The 26,425-nt window shown below is 40.9% G+C and overlaps 1 protein-coding gene across 9 annotated transcripts in view; it reads right to left on the bottom strand.

The window, feature by feature from the left end:
- LOC101167997 (sodium channel protein type 5 subunit alpha) overlaps positions 1-26,425 on the bottom strand; it is a 254,888-nt gene that overhangs the window by 144,240 nt on the left and 84,223 nt on the right. For all 9 annotated transcript variants that reach the window (XM_078938898.1, XM_078938896.1, XM_078938901.1 and 6 more), the window contains exon 9: positions 18,198-18,261. In XM_078938898.1, coding sequence (XP_078795024.1) covers positions 18,198-18,261 — 64 coding nt within the window. The remainder of the gene's footprint in view (positions 1-18,197; positions 18,262-26,425) is intronic.

Genomic DNA, 26,425 nt, shown 5'->3' with positions numbered 1-26,425 from the left:
AAATCATGAGAAAAGAAGTCAATCTGCTTTTAAAAAAAACTGGTCAGTGTGATGACCTCTGACCTTTTGTGTCAAATATAGTCTAAGAGCAGTGAGGTTGCAATGGCCTCACAGCTGTTCATGGCTGACACAAACCTGCTGCATTTAACAGCCTGTTAATGAGAAGTGGCGTAAAGGTCTAACTCCCCCACTAAACTGACATTTGCTCTAATCTAACACTGCTTTGTTTCAATTTAAGCTTTACCATCTGAAGGAGAGACAGCCTTTTTCTTTGGTACAGCAGCACGAGCTCCATTATTTTTTGTGTCATAATAAAGGCCAACTTTCTATTCATTCAGAGCGGAGCTTTTAATGCCACACAGCACAAATGTTGATGAAGAGGAGGGGTTTTTAAGTCAGGAGGAAAAGTTTAATGTGATAGAAAAGAATAGCCTCAATAACCTTTTGTCACACCTCCTCAAACATCAGGTTTAAGCTTCACTTTTATTTGTTGCTGGAGAGTTTTGACATTTACGCTCACAGAGACACAAGACGCTTTACTATCCTTTCATCTGCAGGTTTAGCATCAGGACTGTAGATCTGAGAGGACCTCAGAGTTTGTTAACTGTTATCAGTGGAAGAAGACCAGATTAGTTTTTAAAGATGATTGACATCATTGCAGAAAAAGTTTATACGAAATACATTTAACTTTTCTTTTGATGGAGAACAAAACTTATTTTACAGAAGAAGCTCAAATTTTAAAATGCTAATCAATAAAGAACATTTCAAATGTACTGTTTATTTACAAATGTTGTAAAACTAAAAGGAAAAATTTAAATACAACAAATAAAAACGCCAAAAATTCTAAATAAATTTAAAAAACGCTTAGATGTATGGACACGGAAAACAATTTTTTTAAAAGTTAACTGAAAGATACTAAATTCTACGGTGCTGCTCTAAAATGACAAAAATAAGCTCATTTAAAAGCTAAATTTAAAAAAGAACAACATAAAAAAGGGGAATGTTGCTGAACAATCCTGAAAATACCTAAACATGGGTTAAATGATAACGTATCTTTAGAAAAACAGAGGAAAATACTCAACTCTTTTGAAGTTTGACATTTGGATTCTAAATTAGTGAAAACTGTTTGGTTCCAAAATCCCTGCAATGCTAGAAAAATGCCAAATTAGTAAAGGAAATGTTTAATCATGACATGCTAGAATGTTAATACAAATGTCACCCTACTTTACCATATAGTCATGACAAACATGTAAAACCTTCAAAATATTTTTGCTACAATTCTCTATTAAGAACATTGGATACACAAAAATCAGCAGAACAGGAAAAGAAGCCAAATGTTGCTGAACAAAGTTAACATTTACAATATATTAAGAGCCAAAGGCCAAACTTGCTTTAAATGGTTCAGAAATACTGAAAATCATTGCTGCTTACTAGTTTGTTGTGCTATAAACATAAAACACAAGTTCAACTCAATAAAATAAAAGAATGCAAAGCAATACAAAACCTTAGTGCCATTTATGACAAACAACAAATGTAATTTAACAGCAGAAGTGTCCTGTTCAGGATGAACAATGCAGAAGAAATACAAATAAACCAAAAAACTAAATAGCCGGCTGTAAGAAATTCTAAATAACCTTCTGAATGCTGCATTTTCTGGACTACAGGGCGCTCCACATTATAGGCACAGCACCAATGATAGGTCTACTTTATAACATATGTCAAGGCAGACCAAACTATGAGCTGCATTAAGGCAAAATACTCTGAGATAAGTCTGTTAGTCAGACTTTACTGTGGTCACAGTCACTCAAGAACTTGTTTGTAACACGTTACACGTTAGCCATGTTAGAAGTGTTAGCCACATTAGCATATTTACAACAGCTGTAACTCCCAACCTGGTGTGCAGCACATAAAAAAAAGACTGATACCACTAAAACAAACGTTACCGTAATTACGCTAACTCCCAACCTTGATAAAAAACATAGTCCGACACCGCTACACATTAGCCACGTTAGTGTATTTACAACATCACCCAACCAAACATTTTGACGGAGCACCGTGTACCTGAGAATCATCAGGAAGCATAACCAGAATTAACCTGTATATAAGGTGCTCTGGATTATATGGCACACTGTTGTTATCTTAAAAATTAAGGCCTCTAATAAGCCTGTTAAATAGGCCAAAAAGAAAAAGAAAAAACTAAATATAAAACAGTCACAATGGGATTTTTCCAACTTTTCTTTAAGTTTAAAAAAGAAAATCTGTGTTATTGATTTAGTATTTTTTATTATTATTGATTTCTTTCTCTATGTGAAATGTTCCAAATGCATTTATGGGATGAAAACTCCAACAACAGATGAGTTAATCCTTAAAATATTGAGGATTTATTATTTAAAGCCAATAGAAGCAGAAAACAAACATGCAGTTAAAGCGGCGTCAGGAAATGAAGGATTGTCATATTCTGATGAAAGGTGTTCTGTCTGAAAAACAGGAAGCTGCTTCTTTCATGGACAGCTCTGTCCTCCTGTGATCTGGCTGCTGTTTGTTTTCACACTAAAGGAGCGGAGCAGCCAAGCAGCATCTCTGTTCGCTGTAAAATCCCCTGAAATGAGTTCTGGAGTGGCTCGTTACTTAGCTATGTGTCGGCATGGGGAGGAGCGGCGCTGGCTGCGATTCACACACTTGTTGGCGTTCCTGGAGGATCACTCAGAGTGCTAAGTCATGTTCATTTTGCCAGCTGTGTCCAAATGATTTATGGCAATGGGGAGGGGGCGATGTGTGACGCTACAGAAATAGAGCCTGAGGGGGCGCTAAGGACGGGGCCTCGATGGGACAGGGAGCCCGCCGTGTGCTGAAGGCAGATTTTTTGGTTATCCCAGGCCGTTGCAAACAGCATCGCAGAAGTCCATCAGTGTGGATTTTTGTATGATTGGAGTTTTTACATCTTCAGTTTATCCTTTCTGTCAAAATGTTAATCCAGGTCACCACTTGGAGCTTGCAGTGTGTGTCTATTCATGTCTTTTTGTCTTAAATCTGTCATTCGTTCAGCCGGTGAGTCCATCTTCCTCATTTCGGGTCCGTCCGTCTCCTGGGCGGCAGCACGGTTCAGTCAGGTGTGAGACGGTACATTGATCCATCTGTCAACACTGTCACCTCTGTCTGTGTCAATAGAACTGCACCTCCATAAATATTCTCTTTCCTGAGACTTCTGTCCCCACCGTGATCCGGGGCCTTCCTGCAGCATTGTTTTTTCCTCACACTGTAACAGACGTCTCAGAGTGTTCTTTAATGTCTGTGAGCTGACGAAGAGCAGAGTGACCAGAATCCTTCTGCTCTGGGCAAAGCTTCAGTCAGTTCAATCAGAGCCTTCCACCTTTCAAATTCTTCTTGTACCTACTTTAATAAAACCCACCCTCATAACTCAAGTGATGGTCCCGTCCTGACAACTCATGGCTGAGGGCATCATTTCCAAAACAGCAGTTTTTCACATTAAAGACCTTTTTTCCCCCTAAAATATCAAAGTCCTTGCAGCCACTATCTGAGCCTCATCTTTCTTCCAAGGTCATATGAGAGTCTAATAGACATGGGTGCAGCTTTTATTATAATCCTGGTGCTCCAGCACAAGGATTTGGTCAGAACTCTGGGAATGCAAATAACTTGAGAGCTCTGTCATTGAGTCCAGAACCTTACAGAGGTGCTGTTAGGTGGCGCTGTCTTTGAACTGTGTTGTTTTTTGTCTTAGCTCTTTGAACATGTGGGTTTGGTGGGTCAACAGTGAGGAGGTGGTTCAACAACAAGATGGTGGACATCAGCAGCAGCAGCTCGGTATTGACTTGATCCTGTGCTTCACAGCAGAGTTTTGTTTGTGTCCGGCTCAGGTCTCGCTGTTCCCTCAGTCATTACACTCTGTGCACTTGAAAGCAAATGTGAACTAAATCCTCTCCAGCAGAGCAGATCTTCTTGGTCCTGCAATCTAATTAGTGTCCTCCGATTGCCTGTGTGTGCTCCCGGTCCACCGCCACTGTGACCTGATTTCCCCTCACAGATCAATAAAGCTCATTTCAGTATTCCTCTGTGGTTGTTGTTTCAACGTAGAGGTGTCAGTAACTGGATGAGTTTGACTTTCTTTCAGTGACATTTCAGTCATTTTTGCTTGAAAGGAAAAGAAAACCTGTTTTTAATGATCTATTTTTGGCTTAAATGTATAGTAACAAAGATGTAAGGCTTTTTTGGCTGTGCTTTTAATTTGTGGCCAAATTAAAAAAGTGGCTTTACCATAAAATGATAATGACCTTTACAAAAAACAATAAAAAAAAAACTTTTTATGTCTAACAATAAGTCTTGGTGGAAGGAGCCAGAGATTAAGTGTAACTCAGGACTAAACAGAAAGTTTTTCCGTTATGGCTAAAAGATTGATTGGCTCTCTGTCAAATGTTTATCATTATTTTAGCACCAAATGTCTACTGATGCTGCTCTGAGCTTGCTCTAAAGAAACGGTTTCCCACAAAGGTGGAGCCGAGTCACCACTTTGTCAATCTCAACATCTAACTGCTGTCTTCGGAGGATGTGAGGAGAAGTGTTCAGGCCGAGAGAGTCAGGTAACATTTATGGCGACAGAAAACTGTGGCTTCCCTAATGAAGCCAACTTTGTTTTGTGTGAAATCTGCAATTCAGCATTTGTCTTCGGGCAGATTGCCCTACCCACCACGTTTACAAGAAGATGCAGCCTGCAGGCAGCTTGGAGAACTGCAGCATTTCTACATGAGTCAATGAACTGTTAGCATTTGATTTAAACTTGTGAAAAACATGATCACATGTCACACCATGTGGGCGTGGTTACCCAGTCTGATTAAAATAACTAACTTCTTGTAGACAAAGAATCTGTTATTCTGCATGCTTTTTAAGTCTATTTGCTTGCAGTTATGAATAATTATCAGTATATTCTGAGATTAAATCAGAAGTGTTTTCATGCCGATTCAGACTCTTTTTTTTTTTCCCCCCGGATTAGAGCAACAGCTGTCAGAGAAACAGCGGTGCCTTCAGAGAAAAACTCAGGGAGAAATTATCTCTCGCTGCATTGCTTCATGACCGCCAGCATCCAGCAGCAGTTCATCCACACACTTCAGAACTTTTAACGCCAAGAGAAGGAAACGTGATGAAGCACATGAAGACCACAGAAACAACAGCAGGCCTTCCTCTGCAAACCACCTCATGATGGTGAAAACATCCTGTTATGGTTTCCATTTTTGATTTCTGGGTTTTTCATTTGTTTAGTTCTGTTGTGACTTCTCCTGGATGCTCCGCCCCCCTGGGTTCTCCTGGAGATGGTCATAGCTGCCTGGAGTTCTCATTTGGTCTCATTATTTAACCCTTGTTCTATCTTAGATGACCCCACCCTTACAATGACGTGTTATTCCTACCATGACAAAGGTGGATAAAGGTGGAAAGATTTCATGTAATCCATGGACACCAGTGAAGATCACAAATCATTGAAGAAAAAAGGTTCAGCGCACTGTCTAGTGGGTCTAGATGACCCAACTCCCAATGTTAAAGTGCCTAGGATAGCACAAGGGTTAAGGAGGTGTCTTTTCTGTGTTGTGTGTCAGAGTGTTGGAAGTATTAGTCTATATGTTGGTTTCTGTTGAATGATCTGGAAAAGCTCCAGTCTTCCTCCTCCTGGGTTTTTCTTCACCGGCTATTCATTAAACGTCCAAGAAGGCATGAAAAGGCTTCACTTGTTATTGGACTATTGACCTACCAGCTCCTGGCGACCTGTCCAGGCTGGACCCCCCTTTCTCCCAACAGTTGCTGGGGTAGGCTCCAGCAACTCAATGACCCCAGAAAGAGATTAGGTGAAGATGTTTGGAGGAAATATCAGCAAACTACCTCATGAGGGTGAAAACATCCATGAAGACATGAAAAGCTGCACATTTTCTACTCGATTATCAGAAAATGACCAAACTTTCTTTTCTCTATAAAGAACAACAACGGCTGCAGTTCTGTGTAATTTTCTGTTGAATAAATTTTAACGTTTGTGTGGACAGAAGCAGATCATGCTCCAATTACTGCCAACAATCCCTAAGTGTGACTTCTGACAGTTCACCATTGAGATAAATACAAAGATTGAGATGTTCTTGTAGAAGCTCAGATTCATGAGGAGTTTGGATCTGTTCTCTATACCAGCTCCTTGGCCTTTCTAAAATCCTCAGGGGATCTAGAGACTGCACATCCAGTGGGTTCTGTGGACTTGGAGAAGGCATTATGCCCCATGGGAGGTGGGGGGGTGTAGATGTGCAGGGCACGTGGCTGGCTGTTAGGAGCCAACAATCCCAGAGTGTGGTTCTTAAAGCTGGCAGTAAGTCAGGCTCATGTCTTGTGAAAGGTGAACTCAGTCAGAGTTGATCTCTGTCATGATTGTTGTTTTTTCTCAAACTCTGAAGGTTTTTATCTGTCTGCTGGCCCAGGAAGGCTTTAGTCTTCCCAGAAGAGCTGGATGAGCCTGAAGATGAGATGGAGATCTGACCTAAAGCGAAGTAAGCAGCAGATCGTGAGTTGATGGATGTTTAATGAAGATCATGTCTAAAAAGGATCACAGATCGACAATTTATGCATGAAAGTTTGTCTTCAAAGAAGCTAAAAAGATGCTGAATTTGTTTTTACTGATGAAAAATGAATGTCTCTGAAAACAAACAAGGTTCCCTTTTCTTGTAACACCCCCCCCCTCCCTGTGGACTAGCTTTTAGCTGGCAGAGGCCTCCTTTGTGTCTCTGTCACATTCACAGCCACCTGGAGAGCTCGTAACTCAAACGAAAAGCACCCCAAAGACTCCAATGATGAAGAAGCACACACACTAACATATGTACAAACACCCACACACACCCACACGCAAGCTTTGAGATAATAGATACCAACCCTGACTAGCAGGGTGACTAACATGTTCAAATCCTTCACCAAGGTTTGGCAGCATCAAGGCGTCTCAGGCAAACATAAGCAGCCAAATACATCCGAACAAACGTGAGGAACGTTTAACTAATTTAATGGATGCCACAGTTTAGTGCATTGACATGGCTACAACAAGCTATGCTAATGGAATGATGAATATTAGCTTTGTGACGCAGTGTCTTCCAGGAAAATCACCCCCCTCTGCAGCTATTTCCTCAGCCCCCACTCAGCCATATTTCTTGGTAACTGCTCTGATGACAGCGGGTCTTTCTGAGCAGAAGCTGGGTCAATGATGATTAAAGCCATACCTGCACCTCCTGCATTTCTGCTTCTGCTCACTTTATGAGGAAATACAAACATAGAGAAAAATCCTTTTTCTTATTATGACGAGTGAGAAGGTCCACCCCCACCCCACATAAAACAATGATGAATAATAATTCTAAAATGTAAACCTCTTTTTAACTACAACTTTGTGTAAATTCAGCAATTTTGAAGTTTGCAAATCAAAATAAGAGAAACGACGAGTAGAGTTCTTACCAAAAAGGTCTTTTTGGTTTCATCTGACCATATGACATTCTCCCAATCCTCTTCTGGATCATCCAAATGCTGGTGTCCTTAGACAGCTCTTTACAGTGCTTTACAGTCACAGTCCCATTCACCCATTTACACACACATTCACACATACTCTGCTGGCAAACACTAGAGCCAACCTTCCACCAGAGGCAAAGTGGGGTCTTGCCCAAGGACACTTCGACATGTGGACGGGCGAGACGGGAATAAACCTGAAGATTCACCCTACCGCTGCACCACAGCCACCCTTTTGGACTTAAGACAAGTTAACAAGTGGAGGATATAAAAGCTTTTTAACCCTTGTGCTATCTTAGATGACCCCACCCTTACATAGACGTGTTCTCCCTACCATGACAAAGGTGGATAAAGGTGGAAAGATTTCATGTAATCCATGGACACCAGTGAAGATCACAAATCATTGAAGAAAAAAGGTTCAGAGCACTGTCTAGTGGGTCTAGATGACCCAACTCCCAATGTTAAAGTGCCTAGGATAGCACAAGGGTTAAGAACTTACAGGTCAGTGAGAGCCAGAATTCAAGCTTGTTTGTTGGTGACCAAATACTTATTTTACAGCAATTTATCTAAAATTGTATTTAAAATTCTACAATTTTATTTTTTGGATTTGTTTTCTCATTTTCTCCCCTCATAGTTGATGAAATTTTGATGAAAATTACAGATCTCTATAATCTTTTAAAAGGAGCAACTTGCACAAATGGTGGAGGACTAAATAGTCTTTTTTTTATGTATTTTTTTTAACTTGTCCTGTCCAACAGTTGGGCAGACAGATGAGAGCTGAAGGCCTCTTGTGTTGGACATATTTTACTTTAACAACAGGGGTTATGAATCTTCTGACAAACCAGAGGTATGTCTGAATAAACCCCTTTTGTAATCGAGGCCAAACTTTATTCATTTTAATTGTTTTTGAAATTCTTTTGTGTTGGACCGGACGGAAAAGGAAAGAAGGGAAGAAGGGAGGGATATTAGAGAGGGGGGATAGGAGGGTGATCATAGGAGGGGGGAGGGGGGGGGGTAAAACCATGAAGCAGCATAAAGCAACAAGGTACTAGATATTTATCATTACGGTAAGGTACAGATAGAATACAAATCTCAAAGGGGCGGGGCCTGTCGACACACACACTCAAATGTTATAAACACACCTGTTAACTGCAGAAATGTCCACATGTCAACATGTACACAACACAGATATTGCTCACGCACGCTTACTTATGCCTTCAAGCCAACTAGTGTGAGATATTTCCTTCAATCACGCAAACTATTAGTGCAAAGGTGAGCTAACACCTGTGCTCAGTTGAGTGCTTATGTTCTTCTAAAATGGATGATGGAATGTGAAAAGGAGGGGGAGTGACCAGCCACCCCCACACCAAGACCCCCACCGCAGCAGCCGCCGCAGCCAGAAGCCCCCAGCGCCACGCGGCAGCAGGCAGAGAACAACCGCCCCCCGGGTGACCACGCCCGCCACCCAGGCCAGGGACAGCAGGACCGCCGCGAGGCCCCCAGAGCCAGAGAGCAGGGAGGCATGGGGGGAAAGAGAGTGCCGCCACAGCCCAACCAGGAGAGCAGTCCCCCCGCAGCGCCAGGAGGGCCCAACGCCGGGCCACACCCGAGAGGGGTGCCCACAGCCCTAGATTAGCACTTCATCACCACTCAGGGGGTCTGGGCATCCCCCCGCCCCAACCCCAGGTACGAGCCAGGACCCCCCAAGGGAGACCCGCTCCGCGCTCCAGGCAGCCATAGAATGCATGGAAGATAGAACGCTCTGGACCTCAGGGTTAAAGGAAGAGCTTCTTTAAATCTCATCACAACCCTGCTTGTTTGAAGAAGCTTGTCTAGAAAAGCTGAATCATTCTCTCTTCTTGAACTGTGTGCTGTCATGGACTTTTACCTGAAATGAGGCTTGTGGAGTCTGAGAAAAAGCTCTTTTCAGACTTTGATCTCCACAAGGTGAACAAGCGTTTCAAGGCAATCTCTTCTGCAGAATGAGTTCTGTTGCCTCTGACTTCTGGGTTCTCTCAACAGCAGAATCAGCAGATCAGTGCTGCCTTGGGCTCCTTGTTTCACTTCCTGTTAGCACACCACAATTTCCTGGCAGTGACCTCTGGCCCACTCGCCTCATACCAGCACTGCATGATGGGAGCTCATAATGTCGGGAACTAATTAGCATCAGAAATGAAGTGGCCTGTCAGTCTGTTGCGGCGCATCAGCCGGAGACTTGAAGCTCAGCCAGGGTGATGGCAGGAAACCTCATAGCAATCACATGCAGCCTTACAACTCACACGTTTCTGTCACCACATGCATGGAAAGAAACTCCCCCTTTACATGACCTGTTCTCAGTGGTCTTTTAACTACGATTATGACGTTTTTAAAACCTTGTGTTGTTATCTAGGACATAGTTTCTGACACCGCCAACCTAACATTAATAGTACAACAAAAATGGCGAACAATGTCAGAGCTATCCAGCCGTATAGTTTTGATCCAGATTCCAGCTCAGATGAGGAAAACAAAGACGTTCATTGATCTATTTGTCTGACAGTGGATGAATCAGAATGGAGCAGAGCAGGAAGATGTGGCCTGCCCAATGTATTTTCTACGTCACAAACTCAATCTTTTGCATCCGCTCCTGATTCATGGTGAATGGTAAATGGGGTATACTTACATAGCGCTTTTCAACCTTCTTCGAAGGCCCAAAGCGCTTTACAGTCACAGACCCCTTCACCCATTCAAACACTGGGGCCGCTCTGCTGCCGAACACTGGCGCCAACCTTCCACTAGAGGCAAGGTGTCAGTGTCTTGCCCAAGGACGCTTTGACACATGGGCGGGCAAGGTGGGAATCAAACAAGTAATTTTACGCTTGGAGGTCAACCGCCCGACCACTGCACCACGGCCACCCTTCACAATGTTTTGAATCAAGAAATACACAGAAACCAAACATGTTAAAAACACCAAAAACACAATTTCCATCAGATTGGGTGTTTAAACTGCCACAGTCTTTGGCTGTTTGTGATAAAAGGTTGATGTGGTTGCAGAGAAGCAGAGAGCTGGACTGACTGACTTTTTACTCCTGAAGAAGTACTTGTGCATCAAACCTATTTTGCTAGCAGTAGAACTCAGTAAATCTAAGTTAAGAAGTATATTTGGCCACAACAGCTTCCATATATCCAGCTCAGCAGCAGGATCCTGTGAACTTCAGCGTCACTTTCCTCCACAGAATCCGTCTTGCAGCCTGTGGTCATCAAAAATGGAGGCATTTCCACCAACCTCCAGACGGCTGAAAGACGCTGGACTATTGTTGAATTTTTAGGACAAACCATGACCACAGGGAGAAAAATGACTCAAAAACACAATTTCAATGAAGTATCTCAGACAAAGAAGAAGCTCGAACTGACCAGAACAACGACTATAAAAATGACACTTTCGGTCCTTTTATCATGGATGTCGCTCAGTTTTGCTCCAGATTCTAACTCTTTGTGTGACTGTGCGAGAATCTGTGTGTGTCATGCATGTCTCCCCCTCGGGGTGATGAGGCAGCATCTTCCAGCCCAGCTGCTACAGCACAGCCAGTAAACAAACCCTACTCCATCCTCATCCTCTGAGCTGATATCTCCAGACCCCTCCCCCCTCAAACATCCCTGAACCTTCGCTGGAGCTTCAGTCTCAAATCGGCTCAAAAATTTTAAAAAGATCAAATAAAGTCAGACGTGTATGGAAGCAATTCTGTCTCATAACAAAAATAAAAGTCAATACCCGAAATGCTTTTTCATTTTCAAAACGAAGCTGTGTTTGTTGACTCAAAAAGAAAATGAAAAATCAATCCGCCAAACCGGTTTTTCATTTTCTTTTTCAACACCGCTCATTCTGTCACTGCATTAAAATGATAAAGAAAATGGTATTTGACATTTCATTTTCAAAAATGTCTCTATTAAATGTGTTGCAAAATTCAATTAAAAATATGTAATTTGACAATTAAAATGGATTAACAGAAATGCTTTTTCGTTATCACAATGTAATTGCATCAACTGACTCAAAAAGAAAATTAAAAATCAATCCTCCAAAATGCTTTTTCATTTTCCACTTTAACATCGCTCAGTCTGTGACATAATTAAAGCAAAATGTAAAGAGGGAATTGCATTTTCATTTTAACATTCACCCACAAAAAGTGTTGAATAATTCACTTCCAGTCCAGACATGAAATGTCAAATATCATTTTCTTTAGCATTTTAATGAAGTGACAGAATGAGCGGTGTTGAAGAAGAAAAAGCCGTTTGGCGGATTGATTTTTTATATTATTTTTGAGTCAACAAATGCAGCTTTGTTGCGAAAAGGAAAAAGCATTTTGAATATTGACTTTTATTTTGAATTATGAGACAGAATGCTTCCATAGACGTGGACAGTGATTCAAATTGATGCCATATTCAGAAGATCGAGGCTCCCCCTGTGGGAGAAATTAGGTATATGTATGTTCTCCAGTAGATCATGTTAAGATGAATTCTGGTGTTTGCAGGTTTTTTTTTCCAAAAAGCAGACTATCTGTTGTGTGGTGCGGCGTGTACGCGTTGCTTAACTGGCACCGAACTCAAGTGAGGCGGCAAAGGAAAGCGATATCTATGCTGATTGTCACGATGGGTTAAATAAAGCATCAGTTCAGAAAGAAAGTTCACCTCCTACCGCTTGTTTTTGTCCAGATGATGAAACAAAAGTCTGTTTTAAAGAAGCCAACGCATTGAAACGGAACATTTAATCTATGCGACCGGAACTTCTTTTTTATGTGTGCATTATCACTGTGAATTATCACTTGTTATTCCACAACGAGCAGCCAATCAGGATTGAGTATTCACCTAGACCATGGTATAAATAAGTATACGCCATTTACCATTTTAAGAGAACCGCAATAACAATTGAAACGTGAATAGTGTGTCTCAAACAGTAAGAAAAAAACATCTGCATTTCAGAATAAACAAAATCTTTAAAAGTTTTCAGCATTCTGCTCTGCGTTCAGCTTCAGTAGATGAAGATATTGCCAAATGAAAGGAATGGTGTGTTCGTGAGAGCTCCTGGTTCACACTCAGGGTGCACGTTGACAACAGAACGTTTAGATTTGGAGGAAATCAATACTTAAATGCACATGCTCTACAGGTTCTACAGTTTCAATCTTGTCATTCATTCATATTCTAAGCCGTTTGTTACCTTTCGGGGTCATGGGGTTGCTGGAGCCTATCCCAGCCACTTATGGGCGAAGGCAGGGACACCCTGGACAGGTTGCCAGTCTGTTGCAGGGCCACAATCACACACCCATGCACACTCACATTCACACCTATGGACAATTTAAAGTAACCAATGAACCTATGAAGAATGTTTTTGGACGGTGGGAGGAGGATAAAGTCCCCGGAGAAAACCCACGCGTGCACGGGGAGAACATGCTAACTCCACACAGAAAGCCCCCCCATTGATGTTCTGTTTCAGGTGCCCCAGCCGGGACTTGAACCGGGCTAACCACTGCACCACTGCATCATGTCATGTAGGTCTCCAAACTGTGTTGATTTAACACTCTTGTTTGTTTGTTGCTGTCTCTTAGTTTTATTATTATGTGAATAAACGTGAAAAATCAGATGTTTGATTGTTGCCCGATGAGCTATTCTTGATGCTGGATGCCTTCAAGCTGCACGTTGTAAAATTTCAGGATGGATCAGGTTTGATGGTAGAAGGTTTAAATACGGTTGCACTGAATGAGACATATTTAAACAGCAGTCATACTTTACCACTTCAGTTGTGCATCTATTTGTTGCTATGACAACTCTGGGAAGTGGCTTTGCTTTTTTTTGTCTGTTTTTGATTCCATTTTAAACCTTTGTTAGAATAAAAAATTTCTCTTTGGAACCAGAAAACGACATCATCAGGCATTAGAGGTGATTTATCTGAGCACCTTGTCTGACTACTTCAAAGAAACCTGACCACACATCCAAAGCATTTTTATTCTGAACAAATGTAAATATAAGGTTTCATATCTGCATAATGTGACTGATTGCATCAGTGTGATGGCCTCCTCCACCCCCTCAAGTGCTTCACAGTTCCAATATTCACCTTCAAGATGTTTTTGAGCATTTCTTTTAAAACAGTCGCTGAAGCGTGGACATGAGTTGGCATGGAAACTCACCCAGGTACAATTGAGTATTCAGTCTGACATTTCTGAGGCTGTGCATAAAAGTACATGGTAAAAAAAATAATCCAGTTCTGAGCATGATGCGAAGGCTCAGCAGAAATACACCACACTTCTGGTAAACATACCACCTGTGAGCATGGTGGCGGAGGGCTGATGATATGGGCAAACTTTTTGATGCACCAGTGCTGAAACAAACTGGCAATCAAACCGGCAACTGGTTGATTATTTCTAAATTTGACAAAGAAATAAAAATTGTGTTCAGATAAGTAAAGAAGTTTTTTGAGCAACACATTGTTAATTGTGAACTTTTGTTTGTTTCTTTGATTGCAGTAAAAAAATAATCAATTGTTTTGTCTTTTTTTCTGTCTACATCAGAGCTGCTTTGTGCAGCTCACCAGGGGGGTATTCCAGAAAAGCAGGTTATGCTAGCTCTCACGGTAAGTTTGAGGCTAAGGAAGTTGATAACCTCAGCTTTCGGTTCCAGAAATGGAGGTATGTTTCAGGGTAGGTCAAGTTGCCATAGCAACTCATGCTCTGAACATAACCTGTTCTGGAGCAGGTTTAGTTGAAGCTTAGTTTGTTTACAGAGAGGTGAAGCAGCATGCCGTGTCCATTTGAAGATGATTTAGTGGATGAAGAAGCTCAGATAAAACTTTTTCCACCATGAGAGGGTGATAAGACTGCGTATGGATGTTGGAAAATTAAACTTTTTTACTTTGATTTAACTTAATTATTTGCTTCAGTTAAGATAAATCATTTTTTAATTAAGTCAGTTTAAAAATAACACATAGTTATTAGACATTTATTTTACTTTCATTTATATTAATTCAATTAAGTAGGTGTAACTTTGGTGCTGCTGTTAAATCAGCACCGCAGGGATTGTGGGATACCATTTCCTTTGTCTGTCTGGACGGATTTGGGTTTAAGTGTGGGTTTTTGACCAAATGTGTTTAGTTGTTTAGCTGTTTTACTGTGTTTTACCGTGTTTTTTTGTCCTATTATGCTAAAGCCTAGTAGTAGTAGTGAGTGAGAGGGAGGGAGAGGATGATGAGTTTATCTAGCACCACTTCTGTCGAGTACTGTAATTATAATGTCGGACAACTGGTAGATGAATGTGACGTATATTGTTTCTTTCTTTTTATTGTTATACAAATGAGTAGATCTGCAGGCTCAAACTTAGACACATGAGAGTTCAAGAATTATAATAAATTAAGATGGAAAAAATATTAATTGAATTGGAGTAATATGACATTTAGTTAGATAAATATGTAAATTTGAGTTGTATAAGCACTAATTAAGTTTTATGTACGTAAGAAATTAGGTTGACTAAATTTAACTCAATAACTTGTTACCAATAGAAGTAATTCATTTAAGTTGGCAAAATTGGATAAGTTATATATAATATATATATATATAATATATATATATATATATATATATATATATATATATATATATATATATATATATATATATATATATATATATATGTATATATATGTATATATGCGCGTCACAAGGAAAATGGAAATAAGATCAGAAACTCGTGCGTTTACTTTGTCTGTTCTTTTTCTCCAAGCAGAAACTCTTTCTTTTGCTGATGATGCAGCTGTATTACTTTTTTGATGGGCATATAATCTTCATTCTTCTTCTTCTTACTGCCTTTTACGCCTTGAGACGCATAGGGCAGCAACGAAATCTTTCCATTTCTGACGGTCGCGGGCCAGGGTGATGATGGTTCCCCAGGTGTGTCCAAAATAATATAAATATAATATAAACTTCATACACTGTCATTAAAATCTCAGACTCCGTCTCACTGAAGTATAGCGCTCTCTTTTTTTCTCCACGCGTTTCCATGGTGACTCCGGAAATCGGCGATGCATTGAGAATGTCTTTATGTACTTGGCATGGACGCACATAAACCCAGGGTTACCAAGTCGAGCGTAATTACGCTAACTCATATCTGGTCTTTTGGAACCGACATACAGCGGATTTCAGCCAGAGTTCAGGGTTAAAGTCAGGCTAGTTTAAACATGCTTCCTGGAATACCCCCCAGAACTCTGGTTTAGACCAAACAAGAACTGTAATCCTCTTGAGAATGAGGATCTTTGTTCACTTGCAGATGAACTCTGGTGCAGTTCACTTTAGTGTCAATGCAGACTGTCCAAAGAGCAAACAGAGCAAAATAACCAAAGGGAGGAAATGATGTAAGCTCTGAAAGAAATGAAAATCTGAAGTAGCAGAAATCATTATAAAGTTTTCAAGTGTCTGCTGAGTAAATGTATCGTAGTGAGATGGTTGGAAGACTGGCAGATTCTTCGTCCGGCTGCTTTCGTCCTGGTCTGAGCTTGTTTTGGAAAAAAGCTGCCCCAAACCAGCAACTGTTAGAACTGCATGATTTCTCCAGATGCTTCTGTTTTTTATTAAAGGGCTCTGTGATAAAAAACAAACTAAGCCTTCATTTTATTTTATTTTATTTATTTTGTGGGGTGTAATCAGCATCTCTGTCCAAATCAATGTTTCCTCTCTCTCTTTTTAGCTTGTGTGATCTGTGTTTATAGTATTTTCTTTCTTTCTTTTCACCGTCTGTCCAATCTTTAATCCTGCGTTCTCCTCAAATCTCAAAAACCTCAAAAAGGGATGTTTGGTTTTCCTGATGTTGAAAGCAAATCTTTCTGTTTCCACTCATCTTTCCTCTTCACGTCCATCCACATCATTTCTCCCACAACCCCCACATGCATCAGTCTTTTTCTGGTCACCTTGAAAACTCTCCACTCCACAGACTCGTCTCGTCTTTCTGCTCTCCATGATCTCCTTGGATCTCGTCAGCCTGTTTACCCACTGTTTGCATCTTCAGGTTTCATGCGGCTTCGTCACTCGGCCTCAGGCGGCGTTTCTCCCTCAGCTCCAGCGTTGGATGCTGGTTTGTTTTGCACACACTCGTGTTGTCATCGCCGTGTCACTCAGTGTCTGTCAGCGTCTGGCTCTCAGCGATGGTCAGCACAGATACTGGTTGTTTCTGACATGTCACACGGCTCTGCAGCCAGACTCTGCCCAGTCATCAGACTCGCCGCTGAAACCAGAGAAACTTCTGCAAACTGAGTGTTGGAAGTCCTTTTTATCGTGCTTTTTTCTCCAGAAACATTCAGACTCAACCTGTGAACAGGTAAGCATTTGATTTCTGTTGTTTTTTAGCAACATCCCCTCCATAAGACCACTTCCTCAGTTTTACATAACCTCCTAAAGTTGTTGTGAAACTCTCGTAACAGATGAGAACACAGCCAAACTAACTAGAGAAAAGGCGAGATTTTCCTGAGAAAGCAGCAATCTGAATCACAGCTGCTCAAAAACAGGAGCCAGAAGTTAGATAACTCACCAAACACAAGGCTAAAAGATCGGAGCAGAAGTCTTCCGGATGCTGCTGACACGAGCGCAGCAAAAATTTCTTTGTTACCTACAAGCTGGAGATGTATTGAGCTTCTAAAGACACTAGGAGCAGGAAGGAGACGGCAGTTTTGACTGAAATACAACTGTTTCCTAAACGTGGGAATCACTCTGACGATGATCCAATTTTACATGGGGACAGCTGTAGAGAGATATCTTAGAAAAAACACCCCAAAACTGCATTTCCTGTAAGTAACAATGAGAAAAGCTAAGGAGGCTAAGATCCACACTTAAGACAATCTGCCAGTTTGAAAAGCTAATCACAATCTAAGCTACAGAACTGTTGCTACATTAAAGTCCCACTCTAATTATCTTTTGATCCATTTTTAAGCCTTCCCGGAGATCTTTTAGTTATGGTTATGCAGGTTTTAGGTAAAATAAAAAAACACAATTTTCATTGGAATGGACCTTTAAGGGAAAACCCTCATTTATAACTAAAAAGCTGGAAAAACGTCTAAAAAGCTCTCAGAAATGCTGCATTAGATGAGGAATTTGTGATGTGGTTTTTATTCATTTAACTAAGCAAAAAGTTCAGAAGAAAAGATCAAAATGTGATTCCTTTTTTTTATTAATAAAAAAAGTGTGTTTGCTCTAAAAACGGTTACAAACAGTAAAATATAAAGTGACTTAGGTGATTCCTTGGTTCTGAATGAATCTGTGTTGATCAGCATTCAGTTACACATATCATGTCGCGTTGTGATGACAACACTGCTGAGATGGAAAGCAGAGGGAATCTGAACGAAAGACTGAAATACAACTATGAAAGGAAAAACAAGGGTAGATGTTGAAATGTACAAGATATTTTGGGCCAATTAAGTTTGATTTTTTCTTTTTTAATTAAATATTTAATAAGATGTCAGAGCAGAGGTCAGAGGGGAACTAAAGCATCCTCAGGCTGCTTAAATTCCTGTTTCTGATGTTTCCTTAACAACCTTTTTCTGAGATTCAGTCAGATGGTTTATGCTAAAAAAACAGCCTCACAACCCAACTTTAAACTCCATCACCACGTTTTGACCCAAGTGGACCCGAAGTGGTCCATCATGCAGAGAACAGGAAGTGTGGACTCACCCCGCATCGCTGCTGTTCCCACATATTAAGGCATCTTTGGCCCCTTCCACCTTGTAGTAGTTATCTAGAAATAAAAGAGGACAAATCCTGTTTCAGACATATTTTTACACAAACGTTTAAAAAAGCTTCATGTTGTTTAGAGTTTCAGAACCCCAAAGTAAAAACTTGCCATAAGGAAAATGTGATTATTGTAATGTTGTTAACTGGCAAAGTGATTCAATTCACCAACTTTCTTCATCTAGAATGAAAAGGTGTACACAAACGATGCTTAAAAAATCACAGAGGATGGATTTTGGGATCCAGCTTACATACATAGCTTTCCATCTTGGAAGTTTCCATGGTTACCGCATTATTGTGATACATACATTAACAAGAAACAAGTTGCTTGTGAATGAGCAAATAGGTAGAAAACAGACTAACATGCAGCTGAATTCCCAATATGATCTAGAATGATAAATATAAGAGTTAGTTGACATAACGCTTAGTCTTTGCTGTTCAGAGGTCATCAGAGAGGAAACCAAAAAATCAGAAGGACTCTGGAGAAAGCAAAGGTTTAGTAGTCTGTAAATAAACAAAAATACCAAAAACCTGAAGATTTTCTTAACTCAAACACCCGTCTCAACGTCTGTCTGCGTTCCTGCAGGATCAATAAGCTCATCCGCCTTGTGTGTTCTGGCCCGGTTAGCTGTCTGAGCGGTAGGCCATAAAGCCAAAGCCATTACAGCAAACACAGCTTGTTGAGCCTTTATTCCACACTTAAAACCTGACCACAGGCTATTTCCAAGTGCATTAACACACTTTAATGCCAGCACATGGAGTACTTCAGGTACTCCAGCGCCCAAACACACTCCAGAACAAAAGGTCTAGACGTAACATGTTTAAAAGCTTTTCATGCGTGTCTGCAGGAAGGAAACGTTTGCTTCCAAACTTTGGTTGGGATTTGAAGGCAAAGTTTTCCGTTCTCATGAGGACTGGAAGTGTGAATGTCTGCTTGGAAACATGAGGCGGACTCTAGAGCACTTTGATTGGAAATAACAGACTTAAAGTCCAGAAATCTGAGAAGAGGAACAGAAAACGAGTTGGATGCAGAACAAATCTTCATAAAAGATGTTTCAGATTCTGACTTCACATCAGAACTTACAGTCAGAAAACCAGCTAAAGTGGTCCTTTGCTGTCTCCTGGTTGGCCTTTCGAGGTCCCGCTGTTTCTTGGAATTTTTGTTTTATTCCTTAAATTGGCTTTTTTTTCCTGCACATTTTGTTCTGTGTCCTGATTGGATGTTCACCATGCCGTGCCTCCTGTACAGAATTAGTGTGCCAAATTGACTCACATCTTTGATCACAATCAGATCTTTGTTTTCATTCCATAACCCTGGACTTTTTACTGATTTTACCCCTCACAGCTAATTTGTAGTACCTAACTCCAGCAATAGGGCTGCATGGAGGCACAGTCTCACACCGAGATGGAAGGCTCCGGTGTAAATCCAAGCTGGGTTCTTTCTACGCATGCGTGGGCTTCCTCCTAGAGTCCAAAACATGCTTCATAGGTTGATTGGTGTCTCTAGACTGTCCTTAAGTCCAGGAAATCGAACCCTGGTTTCCCAGGGTTCAGCTGCTGTACTTGTACTATAATGTATTAAAACAAAATGACAGTAAATGGGCGTGCCCCTGTCAGTCGGTCTTTACTTTGTTAGAGGTTTTACAGGAGTTCTGCTCGCTCTGCTTCACCTGCACCTCTTCACACACACCCTCCATTACTTCTGCACACGGATCTGGCTCTGAGCTTCTGACGCTGCGGCTCGCAGACCTTTGCCTTTTAATAGCTGCTTGACATTTTCATGCTTTGCAGAAACAACCGCTCACCCATATTTTGTTCAGCAGATCATTTGAACCAAGTGGGACTAACTTCAGACTGATTAAAACGCATTTCATGAGGAATTTTAAAAACACGACTCGCACAACACTGAAGGAATAAAAAGATGTCTTGTCGGAAAGACGAATGTTTTCAAGACAGTAAAAGCCTCGCTCAGCTTGACTTTACTGCAGCAAACACTGCAGAGAAGCCACTGTTATTTCTTTGTTAATGTGCATCAGTTCTTAGCTTGCAGATCATTCACATACAAGAAGTTCCTCACTCAGGTCTCTTCTGGCCCACCCCAAAGGAAAAGCATTTCAGCACCGCTGTTCATAGTTTTCCTCAGCTGGACCCCTCTCTGAGAAGGTTTTGCAGAGCTGCACATGCTTGGAAAATTGTCTCCACAGGAAACCAGGGGAGTGGGCTTAATTTCATTTCTTTTTAAAATCAAGAGCAGCAAATTACCCTGTCAAGCGATAATAAACCTCCATCCTGCCTTTGTGCTTTTCATCGGCAAGAGATAAACTAACAGAGAAAAATTTTCTGCAAGTTTGACAAAGACGGCAGCACGAAGAGTTTTTGGTCGAAGTGAATTAGACTGAAACACTGTTAATCTGCTCACCCATGGTGGAAAGACATTAGTCAGTGACTAATCTATTGCCTTTACTGTACACTCATCCATCAAAGACTGAATTCATTTATGTGGAGCTGCTGGAGATGAAGGTTCACTTCCTGAAACTCGAGCACCTTCCTCCATGTATGCAAACACAAAACAACAAGAACGGCGTTTAGAAAACCAGACCTGAAATGGATCTGAGGCGACAGACGCTGGATCCCCTCAAATGTTTCAACTAAGTCTGACTAATTTCTAACAAGTGCCTTCATGTTCTGCTGTTAGTTTCAGTTCCACACTGCAAAAACTGAACCTGAAAAAAATCCTGAACGTTAAAAAGACCCTAGCTGCAAGAATAAACATCTTATTTTCTAAAAATAATCTTATTTTAATCACAACATAATCTTTGTTTGAGAAAAAGTGTCTTAGTGATGAAAACTACATTCTTAAAATAAGACTTCTGGGTAAAACCAGTCTTCTTCCTGTTAGCAGATTTCTAACTGATGGGGTCAGAATTATCCACATATTTCTAGGGGGTAGTTTTTCCAGTGCAGGTCTTTTACATGAGATTTAATTATGAAATTAAGAGGAGGATTAAGTCAAACATGGAAGTAAAATAAAAACATTTCCTCAACAAACATCACTGGAGGGCTCCATGATTTCTGCTTTCATCACTGTCTTTCTGCTTAAAAAACAACAACTCAACCAACCAAACTAATACAGACATAGGTTGACATATTTCTTTACTGTAGGGTTTTTATTTGAGGTGGACATTAAAAACAATCAGAACTACGAATAGAATATATTTACCAGTCAATTTATCAACATATGAACATCGTTACACATTGACTTTGTCTCTGGAAATATAGAAAATAAAGAATGAATTTTTCTCCTTGAACTTTAGTGAGTAAAATAAAACTCCCAAATAAAGTGATTTCACTAAATGTTTCTAATGACAAAAAAAACTTTTAAGTTAAGACAATTTTATTTTTATTAACTCCTCCTATAAGCCATAAAACGTGTTTGCATAATTCTGGGGGAAAAAATAATTTGGCCACATAACATTGTAGTTTGGTGATGATAAACAGCTGAAAATAATTTCTGGAATCTTTGTTGAAATGGTTTCTCAAAGCAAAAGCTTTGATAGGATGTAGCTATTCAAAGCTCTACTTTGACCCTTCAAACACTTCAACAGATGTTAAAAACGTGCTTCATATGCTAGTTGCTGTGAAAATGTGTGACTGTGTGGCCTGCATGAGACGGGTGACCTGTTCAGGGTGAGCCCCGCCTTCACCTATCAATCAGTAGCTGGGATAGGCTCCAGCAACTCCATGTTAAGGGATTTCAGTGGCTTCAGAAAACAGGTGGATGAGCTTCCGATTTTTTCTTAAAGATGAACAACGTCCTGTACCGATGTTGGATCTTTGATGTTGGCTCAGAAAGTTTGACTGCTGCAGTCATCTCTGACCACATACAGCAAACACAGCCTGATGGGAAATGTTCAGCCTGCAGAACATTGATCTCCCTGCTAAAGGCTGTTTTCAGATGGGGCTGACGGGCCGGGGGGCTAAGGTTACGGCCTCGGCTCTCAGGTTTCGCGGCAGCTTTTAGAGGTCGATACGAGAGCCTGAAGGGGGCATTTGTTTGATGTGATAGATGGCAAAGCAAACTGGAAAGGAATAAATAGATGCTACGGTAGCAGTGGCTGCATGTCTTGACTGAGCTGTTACTGTAAACTTGTTCTGGACTCAGCTACCTCACTCATTACCTGAGGACTTTTCCTGTTTGTGTTGCTGAATCCAGTAATTGGACTGAATGCCGATCAGTGACCGAGCTCTTCTGCTTAATTCCAGCTTTGTTTCATGATAGTTAGCCAGCAAAGATGTTTGTCTGAAGTGTCTGAATGACAGAGATGTGGTGTGGTTCACGTTGACGTGTCTGTGGGAGAATCACCAGTAGGCTCTGTGTTTGGCTTTGACATAAAGACTTAATTGTGTTTGTGAAAGCAGAAGCCCCGGCCCAGCAGACAGGTGCCTTTTCACATAAACAGACCATTTTGTGTCAATGACCATAACAAAGAAGTCTTCAGCTTCATGTCTGTGACTGTTTTTCTGTAGGTTTTTCTCGTTTTTTGAGCCTTTTGCTCCATCCCGGTTGGGGTCAATGTGAGGGGGTGGGGGCTTCTTGTGCACGTTCATCATTCACAGTCAGGGCAGACGCTACACAGACCTGCAGTCCATCAAGCCAATTAAATTAATTAGAACATATGAAGAGAATGATCACAGGGCCAGCTCCAGGTTCACCTCACATCCACAGCGCCTGTGCACGTTACGTCTGTAAATGTACGTTTCCTCATTTATGGGTTTGATTTGATTGATACCAACACCGCCAAGTTACAAGCAGAACCCTTATCTGTTAATAAATGTGAGGCTTGCTGACATTATGGGATGCTGTGAAGGCCTTATGGTCTCCTTCTGTCATCACTGAAAACCTGGCATTCTGAGCCTGATTTCAGGGTCAGGAGGAGTTTTGTTGGGATGATTTCCTAAAGGGGTTAAAACATGACCCCTCATTCTATGGGTTAGGAGATGAATGAGCTAACATGTTAGCCTACTGTTAGCCGATTTATCTCCTAAGCCATAGAATGAGGGTCATTTCTTCCTCCCAGAAACACATAAACCAGCTCTCTTCTACTGTATTTCAGAAATGATAAAACCTTTAGGAGGAGATGAGAAACATCCACGAAAATAAAAGACAAACCAGGTAACTGTTTTTTTAGCAGCTGCTTCACTCTGTTAACATGGAGACCTTTTTGCCTGCTCTTTTAACATCTTATATGTTGCCTTAATAACACACGCTCCCTGACATACCATAAGTCTTTGACCGTTTACATGATCAACACGAATCAGCCGATTCTGACGCGGAGAAAATCCGTTTTTCATATCAGCTTTGCGCCGATATGCAGCACATATCACGAATTACGTAAACGGCATGAACGGTTAAAGAGTTACAGTAGTGGAAAGAATGTGAACACTGGTGTGAAAGGGTTAACTTTCAGTCTTTTGATCTGATTTTAGGGTTAGAATGAAATGTTGGCAGACAGCTGTGATGTTGAGGGTTGCCGAGGCGACAGAAAACCACAAACGCGCCTGTGTGGATGATGTTGTGAGCCTGGCTGGACTGCCTCTGACAGTGTGTGCGTTTATGTGTTGCTTCACTGACGTCACTTGTATCTTCAGTGCCAACATGACATTGTCCAGTCCACTTAGGGAGCAGCAGACATGAAACACACAGGCTAATTTTCACAAAGGCCTCTCCAAAGACGGAAGTCTTTGTTTACCTAAATCTGATCAAACAGACAACACGCCGAAACAATGGCAAGAGTCAAACATCATTTCTGCTGCCTTTTCTCACACAACTACTTCATCTGGAATTCACAAATCAATCAAAACTGGACAATCTTCTCGGAATTGTTTGTCAACCATTAAGGTTGTTGGTTTTTTAACAAATAATTCGAAGCGTTTAAATGTATGAGAAACAAGCGTAGTTTATTTACTGCTTTTGTAATGAAGACAAATAGTTCTTTAGTATATGTATGAAAATGTAAACTGATTTAGGTTTTTGTTGGACTTTCTTGCTCTCTTTGTGCAAAGTCACCAAATGACTTCAGTTGTAAAATCATATTTTAGTACAAGAAAGGAAAAAATACCTTCGTTTTTCTTCTAAACTGATGACTGAGGATTACATTTGTGATATTACAGAAACATTTTCTTTTAAAATAATTTATTTTAGGTATTAATTTAGAAATCTTTTTCATATTTTTACTTGTTTGTATAATGTTTTGCATTTCTTTGGGCAGTGCTTATGTTATTCCAAATACATATTGGGTTTTATTGGTAATTGTACTTTTGACAATAAAGTGTTTGAATGTTTTAGCAGTGTTGATTCCTTGTGTTGGCAGCTTTAACCTTAAGCCTTAGTCCAACTGCCCTTAAGGGTAGAGACTGCAGGGGAAAAATGGTCAAACCTGAAGAGAGGGGGCCCACATGAAATTTTAAGATCGTGGACCGCTTGGTGAATTTGTAGAGTGAAAATGTGCATGCACCTTTTTTTTTCCACAGGCATGCTGGGAGACAGGTCGCAGTAAACACTTATACAACACATAAGTTAAGTCAGGGTGGAGTAGGTGATCCAGAGATACATCATACGGCTTTTTGATTGTTTAGTTCCCCCAAATCCTGTGGACTATGCAAGGGAGCACATCAGTGCTGTTCACGTTATAAGTGTGCACTTCTTGTCTGCAGCCTGACTGTTAGCCCTTGTGATATCTTCTGGGGTCCAGATGACCCCAACCTTACATTGACGGGTTCTCCCTACCATGACAAAGGTGGATAAAGGTGGAAAGATTTCATGTAATCCATGGACACCAGTGAAGATCAATGAAGAAAAAAAGGGTGACCCGACTTCCAACGTTAATGTGCCTCCAAAGCATGTTGGAAAAGGGGTCACCTGGTCCCCACAAGATAGCACAAGGGTTACAAAATAAAGAAATTAGACAATCAGAGCGTAGTTTGTGTGGAGTTCCTACAGGCGTCCAAAGGGCACTTGGGTATCATGAGCCCACTATGTGCATGCACCAACTGCGAGTGGTTAGTTAGGGGCCAGTAGGCGCTACTTACTAACGATTAGTTTCTGACACTCATCACCCATATGTCAGAAGTCAAAACTTACATTATCCTTACAAATGTTTCATTATATGCTTATCACATGCATGATAATTGCATGTTGCTTTTAACAGCCCCAAGGGAATTTCGAGGCACAGGGCAACTCCCCGTGTGACCAAAGTTTTAGTATAAGCCGAGTCAGATTTTTATCTAAAACCTTTCTCTTTGTTTCTTGCCTCTCTAGTGGTGTCAGTTATTGAAATAATCGTGCATTTTGTGTACGAGTACAATATTTGGCATGGATGAACCTTGGGATCCCCCTTTTCAGAAAAAAATGTTAGCCACAAGAAAAATCCAACATTTAAATATATCTATAAAGTATTCAGTGGGAACCCATAAAGTTTAAAGACTGCATTTTGTGCACGAACAACCCATATTGTTAAGACTGGGGCAACTAAATAACCCCTCTTGTTAAAGTAAAATATGTCCAACACAAGAGGCCCTCAGCTCTCATCTGTTTGCCCAGCTGTTGGACAGGACAAGGTAAAAAAAAAAAAAAAAAAAAGACTGGGGCAACTAGATACAGAATATTTTTGGAATAATTGAGCCATCTTTAAGAATGGCCGCCATTTTGGATTTTTCTCATGCCCAACATGCTTTTCCAAAAAAGGGGATCGTTTGGTACATCCATGCCAAATTCTGTGCTTGTACCACCAAATGCACAATTCGTCCACACAAACTACACTCTGATTGTCTAATTTTCTCATTTCTACCAGTCAGGCTGCACACAAAGAACATGCACTCATCACATGCACAGGACTAACAGGCCCCTGTGCAGTACTGAGGATTCAGAGAGGGATAGAAAAGTCAGTGAGACACAGTGAGAACCCTTGCGTGTTCCTTATGTGTTCACTACAATTGGTCATCTGCAGCATATTCGTACATTGCCCACAGTGTGCCATCTTCGGGCCCCCCACAGATTTGCCCACTTTTCACCCACAGTCGTCCACATGCAATGAACCCAAACCCAGAGCTGGTGTGATTTAGAGAACAGGAAAGCGGCTCTGCAATGGACACAATAGGGACCAAATATGTCA

This window comes from Oryzias latipes, chromosome 20, assembly GCF_053564925.1.
Source record: "Oryzias latipes strain Hd-rR chromosome 20, Olatipes_Hd-rR_3.1".
Lineage (NCBI taxonomy): Eukaryota > Metazoa > Chordata > Actinopteri > Beloniformes > Adrianichthyidae > Oryzias > Oryzias latipes.
This window is presented reverse-complemented; position numbering and strand designations above follow the sequence as displayed.